The 7,545-nt window shown below is 50.9% G+C and overlaps 1 protein-coding gene and 1 long non-coding RNA gene across 10 annotated transcripts in view; one reads left to right on the top strand and one right to left on the bottom strand.

Annotated features, from left to right (window-relative positions):
* ARHGEF7 (Rho guanine nucleotide exchange factor 7) overlaps positions 1–7,545 on the top strand; it is a 135,016-nt gene that overhangs the window by 25,500 nt on the left and 101,971 nt on the right. For 5 of the 9 annotated variants that reach the window (XM_072782371.1, XM_072782361.1, XM_072782360.1 and 2 more), the window contains exon 2: positions 4,776–4,862. Coding sequence is in view for 3 of the 9 variants with exons in the window: in XM_072782361.1 (XP_072638462.1) it covers positions 4,776–4,862 (87 nt within the window). In the remaining 6 variants the exon portion in view is untranslated. The other 4 variants (XM_072782370.1, XM_072782365.1, XM_072782369.1 and 1 more) reach the window with 4 other exon arrangements.
* On the bottom strand, positions 2,213–4,605 carry LOC140607814 (uncharacterized). The gene is made up of 2 exons (XR_012009718.1): positions 4,027–4,605; positions 2,213–2,694 (listed from the first exon to the last, which is right to left on the bottom strand). It is a non-coding gene; the product is annotated as an uncharacterized lncRNA (long non-coding RNA).

Below are 7,545 nucleotides of genomic sequence, written 5' to 3'. Positions count from 1 at the left end.
GCTGCGTTCTGGCACAGGGTCACACTCTTCCATGTCATTGAAAAAAATATTTTTAAATTTTTAAAAAAGATTTTATTTATTTATTCCTGAGACACACACACACACACACACACACACACACACACACACACACACACACAGGCAGAGGGAGAAACAGGCTGCATGCAGGGAGCCTGATGTGGGACTCGATCCCTGGTCTCCAGGATCATGCCCCGGGCCAAAGGCAGGCTCTAAACCGCTGAGCCACCCAGGGAATCCCTGAAAATTTTTTCAAGGGCAGAATTCCATTCTGATATTTTGGCTGCTGTGAGAGGGACAATTCTTGGAGTCTTAGGCTGACTTTCATCGCCATCATCATCATCACTGACTCCAGTGCCATGCTTTGCCATCTCGTCCAGGTCTTTTTTGGTGGGTTCTACTGCCATTTCTGCCAAAATTTCCTCCACATCTCCTTCCCTCATGTCTCTGAAGCCTTCTCCACTTATTTGCTGTGCAATATGCATTATGTTTTTGACACTGTTCTTAATATTTTCTGTAACACCTTAAAAAATTTTCACGCAGTTTGGCCAAACATTTCCAGCAGTTATTAATGGTGGTCTGCTTGATGCTGTCCCAGGCTGTGTTGATATAATCTATGACATTGCATATACTGATGGATTTCCAGTAGCCCATCATGGTAGTTTCCTCATTGGTGTCAAGAGCCTCAAAAGCCTTGCTGTAAAGCTCCCTGGTATAATATGCATTGAAAGCTTTTATTATGCCCTGACTGAGGGGTTGGATGAGAGAGGCAGTGTTTGGGGGCATGAAGAGAACTTCTGTGTCAGGGTGGGCATTTTCAAGTTCTTCATGGCAATGAACTGGGGCATTATCCAAAATTAATAAAATCCTGAAGGCAAGGTTTTTGCTATGGAGATAGCGTTCAGCTTCTGGGATAGAGCAGTTGTGGAACCAATCCCAGAATATTTCGGAGGCCATCCGTGCTTTTTTGTTCCATCTCCTGTGGACTGGCATGCAGTTCAGATTTTTGCCTCTAAGTGCTAGTGGGTTTTGTGCTCTGTGTACCATTAGGGGTTTACACTTAAAATCACCCTTGGCATTGACACACAGTAGCAAGGCTGCACGGTCTTTGAATGATTCATAGCCAGGAGCCTTGGAGGCCATTTGCATTATATAGGTTTGTCTGCCAACATTCTTATAAAACAAACCTGTCTCATCAGCATTGAAAACTTGCTCTTCCATATAACCCTTTTCATGTACAATGCTTAGCAGATACTTTTTAAATTCTTCTGCAGCTTCCTGATCTGCAGGACCTGCCTTGCCTGCAAATTTTTCATCGGTATGAACATTTTTCATGTGGTATGGCCTTTTGAAATGTGCAAGCCAGCCTGCACTAGCAGAGAAGGGTTTAACCTTTTCCTGACTCTGGGTAACATGTCTGTAAATTTCCTTGGCTTTCAGCCTCACAACAACACTGTCTACTATGCTCTTTTTATTGGTTGACATCTCTTGAATCCATAAGTTTAGCTGCTTTTCCATCTTTTCCATAGCTGCGTCACGCACTATAGAGGTCACTTTAGCACTTTCGGGAGCGGCCTCACGCACAGATCTGCAAATGTCCTCTTCCTTTTTCTGGATGTACCGTATTGTTGATTCATTAACATTGAATTCATGGCCAACAGCACTATGACTCAGGCCTGAATGAAACTTATCTAACACATGTATTTTCTCTGTAAGGCACGTTACAGCCTTCTTGCGTTTGGGAGCATTACCTAGTGCTTTAGCACTATGCTGGGGGGCCATTTAAATCAGCAAAACCACCAGCAAAAAGCACGAAAATGTGAAAAATGTGGTGCCAGTAGACTGCAAAAAGGATATCTGCTCATGTTACCAGCTGAAACAAGATGGCAGAGCATAACCTTATTATGCACACAGAGCTAGGAATTTGTGCATAAAGGGCGTTCAAAATTTTACTGCTCTGTATGTGTCTATAAATGAGAAAGAGCCACAAATACTGAATAGGGGTTACAAACAAATTTTATCGAATGAGTGAATTTGCACAGAATCCATGAATGAGGATGGACTGTATTTGTATGGGACTCTTGCAAAAAAAGTGTGATCAGTAAAATTTGTTTAAAAATGTATTTAGAATACGACTTTGTTGGGGGAAGTGGAATGGAAAGGAGTTGAAGGAGAAGAGAATGTAAAATTTGACTTTTTTTTTTTAAAGATTTTATTTATTTATTCATGAGAGACATAGAGAGAGAGAGAGAGAGAGAGAGAGAGAGAGAGAGAGAGGGAGGCAGAGACACAGGCAGAGGGAGAAGCAGGCTCCATGCAGGGAGCCCGATATGGGACTCGATCCTGGGTCTCCAGGATCACACCCTGGGCTGAAGGTGGCGCTAAACCGCTGAGCCACCTGGGCTGCCCAAATTTCTGACTTTTAAACAAGAGCTTGTTCATAATTTTTTAAGATTGAGGATGGGTATTGTATTTCTATTGCTTTTGGAGTCTATCAGACTTTTTTTTAAAGGATGTTTAACAGTTTCAAAATGTCATCAGGAAATCAGAAATTAAAACTTTGCAAACCATTTAAAATTATGAAAGATTTTCACTGCATATTTGGTACATACTTTCTCAAAATTCTTTTATGGAGAGACCAGATGGAGTAGGAAGCAGCTTTGGTTTAGCCATTCACTGGAAAAAAAAAAAAATCCGTTTAATTTGGAGGAAATATGTTGGTAATTTCTTCTACGAATTTTTAAACTATGGGAAAAAAAGCCTGATTTTTGCCCTCTTCACACCTCTCAACACCCCGTTTTCTTTATTCAAACTTTAAAAGACCTGAACTCTTTTTAAATGAAGCTGAAGTATTCCTGTGAGGCTTGATGGAATGTCGTGATTTTCCCCCAAGAAGAACAGAAGTTTGTTGAATGTCCTCAAATGTTACAGTTCTCTATGGTGCTTTAGACTAACTCCCCAAATGGAGAGCCTTCTTCCTCTGCGTTAGAACGGCAGAGGACCCTGTGCCGCCTCTGGCCTCCTGCTCTGTATTACTGGGTTTCTCGCCCTTTGTTGCCGGGGCAGGCGGTCACTAACAGCCTGCACGCGTGGCAGGTGGACCTCGCAGTTCTCTCTTGGGCCAAAGCACCGGGGAGCCTGCGCGGGCCCTCGCCGAGGTAGAAGCCCCGCCCCCCGCGGTAGAGCCTCCCCCCCGCGGTAGAGGCCCTCCCCGGGGAAGAGCCCCCCCTGCGGTAGAGCCCCCCCGCGGTAGAGCCCCCCCCCGCGGTAGAGCCCCCACCCCCCGCTGCGGTAGAGCCCCCCCCGCGGTAGAGCCCCCCCCGCGGTAGAGCCTCCCCCCCGCGGTAGAGCCCTCCCCCCGCGGTAGAGCCTCCCCCCCGCGGTAGAGCCCTCCCCCCGCGGTAGAGCCCCCCCCCGCGGTAGAGCCCCCACCCCCCGCGGTAGAGCCCCCCCCGCGGTAGAGCCCCCCCCGCGGTAGAGCCCCCCCCGCGGTAGAGCCCTCCCCCCGCGGTAGAGCCTCCCCCCCGCGGTAGAGCCCTCCCCCCGCGGTAGAGCCTCCCCCCCGCGGTAGAGCCCTCCCCCCGCGGTAGAGCCCCCCCCGCGGTAGAGCCCCCACCCCCCGCGGTAGAGCCCCCCCCGCGGTAGAGCCCCCCCCCCGCGGTAGAGCCCTCCCCCCGCGGTAGAGCCTCCCCCCCGCGGTAGAGCCCCCCCCCCGCGGTAGAGCCCCCCCCCGCGGTAGAGCCCCCACCCCCCGCGGTAGAGCCCCCCCCCGCGGTAGAGCCTCCCCCCCGCGGTAGAGCCCTCCCCCCGCGGTAGAGCCCTCCCCCCGCGGTAGAGCCCCCCCCCCCGCGGTAGAGCCTCCCCCCCGCGGTAGAGCCCTCCCCCCGCGGTAGAGCCCCCCCCCCGCGGTAGAGCCCCCCCCCGCGGTAGAGCCCCCCCCGCGGTAGAGCCCCCCCCGCGGTAGAGGCCCCCTACAAGTTCCCCCCGCTGACTTACTGGCTGACGTACCTGGCTCTAACAGTTGATCATTAGTGAAGCACATGGTATGAATTCGGGGAAGGAATTCATTTGCACCTCGACCCCAACAACCGAGATTTACGCTGCCAGTTATTTTAAATCCTCGTCACTGGACACTGCCTCGTTCCACTCTCTAGCTGGTGGCAGGGAAGAACTGAAGAAACACGGGGTTCCCGCCAGCCCCTTTGGGGTTGCTCACCGCGGAGGCCGAGCTCTCCTGGGACCTTCCGGGCAGGGCGGCGTCCGCGTGGGCGAGGCCGAGGCCGAGGCCGAGTCTGCACGGGCGTGGGGCCGGGTGCGCGGCGCCTGAGGGCAGGATCAGGTGCTGGGGGGGAGGAGTCTGCGCGTGGGGCCGGGGAGCGGTGTCCGAGGGCAAGAACCATCGCGGCCTCCGCCATCCCGCGCGTCTACCGTCTACCGGGGGGCAGGCGAGGCCGGAAGAGGCCGCGCGCAGCGGGCGGTGGGGGCGCGGCCTGAAGACGTCACTTCCGGCGGCGGCCCACTTCCTGGAGAGGGTAGGGGCCCGAGATTGGTGCAGCCCCGAGGAAGGGAAGCGGGTGAGGAGAGGCGGCGGCCGAGCCGGCGGGCGTCGGGGGCGGCCGGGGGCGGTCGGGGCGGTCGGGGCCGCCGGGGCCGCCGGTCCGCGTCGTGTCGCCCGGGGCCAGCTTGCGGGGGCCGCCGTGGTCGCGCCCCGGGCCTGCGCGCCGCCGCTCAGCGCCTGTGCTCTGTCTGTGTTGCAGGTTTACCCGGAGCCCCGGAGCGAGAGTGAGTGCCTGAGCAACATTCGCGAGTTCCTGCGAGGCTGCGGGGCCTCCCTGCGCCTGGAGGTGAGCGGGCGGCGGGCGGCGGAGCGGGCGGGGCCGGGGGTCCGGGGGTCCGCGGGGGCGCTCGGGGCGAGGGGGCCTCGCTCGCGGGCCGCCCAGGGGTGTGAACGCCGCGCTTCCAGGGCGGGGAGCAGCCGCTGCGTGCAGCCCCGAGCCGGGCCGTGGCCGTGGCCGCCGGGGCTTGCGGGTGGGTGCCCCACACTGGCGACAACCGTGTGTCAGGGGTGTAGGCGGAGCCTTTGGCCCCTGCCTTCGCTTGAACGCTGCTTCTGGGGGTTCTCTGGGGACCCGCATTCAGGTCTGGGTCAGCCCCTCCGTTCTCAGCGGGTCCTCAGGCCTAGCGGGGCTGGGATGAAAAGGGCCCGGAGTCCTCCCAGCCTCACTCCTTTCTCTCCTTCCGACAGCCAGAAAGGAGGTGTTCTTTGACGTTGGGTGTTTAGGGTCGAGACCGGCTTTGTTTTGGGGAGCGTATGGAGGCGGGGCATCTTTTCCGGGCTGGGCAGCGTTTTGTCACTGGGCTAAATACGGTTTTTCGGTGGCACTTCCCTGGAGATTTCCTCTCCAACTTATCTTACCGTATGCATTTTCTTCATCTTGGGGTAGGTTGTGGTTTAGATCAGGAGCACTGGTCATTCTTTCATTTAGGAATTACAGGTCAGAGTGGCCGAGGTCAGTTGTGTGCCTGAATCTTTTTCTGCCTGCCGCTTTACCACCCTTAGTCTTTGTTTCCTTATCAGAATAGAGATGATTTACGTCGGGCTCACGGAGCATACGAGTGCATCTCCAATGGAACATATTATGGAGGATGTATCCCGTAGAGCTTTCTTCGCTTAAAAGGACAGACTTAATGTAGGTTTCTTGGAGGAAAAAAACCTAAAAGCCCTCAAATCTACAACGGAAGGTCAGGCAGACAACTTACCTGCTACTTGAAATTACACAGGAATTGAGATTTTTAAAAAATTGCTCTTCTTATGCATGACTGTGAATGTTAAGGCATCTTTTCAGTAGTATTTGACATCTGCAAAGAAGTAGCTTATAGCTAAGTGAAAGGCTCTCTTACAGACCCCGTAGACCATAGGGCTGTTTGAGAGGGGGCAACATTGTTTTAGAAAGGCTTTGTCGTTTTACCCTTGATTTCCTTCTTGGGCTGGGGGGAATATGCTTTGCTGGTGAGGATCTTTGCTTTTCCTTGACCTTTGTTGTCAGATTGTATTTTCTTCAAACCAAGTCTTGTTTATTGTTACACTTAATTTGAAATTCAGTTTGCACATTAAGATTATGATCTCAAAATGTCCCTGTGGGACTCTTCAAGAAAGTATTAAAGTTGAGTCTTAAAAATCCCTCATCCTTCACTCTCTGGAGGTTGCTGTGGAGATTTCATATCCCTGTTCTGGATACTAGTTTGAAGGAGCTCGAGGAGAGGTCACTAACCTCTGTCCTAAGCCTCTTCAACAGTTCTTGGCATACAGTAGGCCTTTCAATACATTTGTAGTTGATTAACTTTTTATTTATAAGGAAACTTGGGTGAGTTGTTTTTAAACAGTAAGTTATCTCTTCTAATGGACATACTGTTATTTTTTCAAGTTCATTTGAAAGTCACACTTAAAATTCACAGTTACCAGGGATCCCTGGGTGGCTCAGCGGCTTAGAGTCTGCCTTCCGCTCAGGGCGTGGTCCTGGAGTCCCGGGATCCAGTCCCACATCGGGCTCCCTGCATGGAGCCTGCTTCTCCCTCTGCCTGTGTCTCTGCCTCTCTCTCTCTGTGTCTCTCATGAATAAATAAATAAAATATTAAAAACAAAACAACCCTCATAGTTACCTGAGATAATTAAAATGAGAAGACAGCACATTAAAACCCTCATTGTTGTCATCTCATTTTTCCCCCCTTAGGAAGTTACTCTGAGAAAGCAGTCTGGTATGGTGTGAACCCAACTTGAGCTTTCAGATTTGTTCTAATCAGTGATGTGAAGGGACTGGCCTATTCAGAAACCTGGCCTTTGCATGTGGACCAAGACTTTAAAGAAAAATATGTAGAGAGGGCAGGGAAGGACCTTGCACTTGAAGTGTTTTAGGCTTGACAGCTTTCATTTTTACAACATTCTGAAAGACAGAGAAATTGTTTGAAATGACGAAACCAGTCCTTAAAACTGATAGCTTGAATTCCAGGTTGGCTTTTGTTCAGTACATGTCAAGGTGCTTTTTTTCCCCCCAGAGTTCAGGGTGAAATGTGTTTGTAATGGACTATTTTTGGCACGTGTATTTTACCACCGTTTTAAACTATGCTAAGATTTCTTAAAAGAGGAATTGAGCGTAATGATTACTATTATCAGTCCTTTTAATTCAGTGTAGAAAACCGGGTATTTTCTCCAGTGGGTTGTTCTGATTATGGAGAGAGTTTTAATTTTAAAGGAACTTTGTACAGTTTGCATTTATTAAATTTTGAAAAGCAACTTAGGTTTTAAGTTGGAAAAATGATTTTAAACTTGGGGAAAACCTTACTTGTAGGAAAAACCACACAGCTGGCTCGGGTGACCTTTTTATTTTTTCTCTTTGCAACTCGTTTTTATCTTACTTGAATCTTTCATTTCCTTGAATAGTATAGAATTTGATAAGAATTCAGATTTTTCTCCCATGTTCCTAAAGGTAAAGTAAGATCTCCTGAGAAATGACTGTTTAGAACTATCTA

This window comes from Canis lupus, chromosome 17 (genome assembly GCF_048164855.1).
Source record: "Canis lupus baileyi chromosome 17, mCanLup2.hap1, whole genome shotgun sequence".
In the NCBI taxonomy this organism is placed as follows: Eukaryota; Metazoa; Chordata; class Mammalia; order Carnivora; family Canidae; genus Canis; species Canis lupus.
The sequence above is the reverse complement of the archived record's forward strand: the minus strand, read 5'-3'. Positions and strand labels throughout refer to the sequence as shown.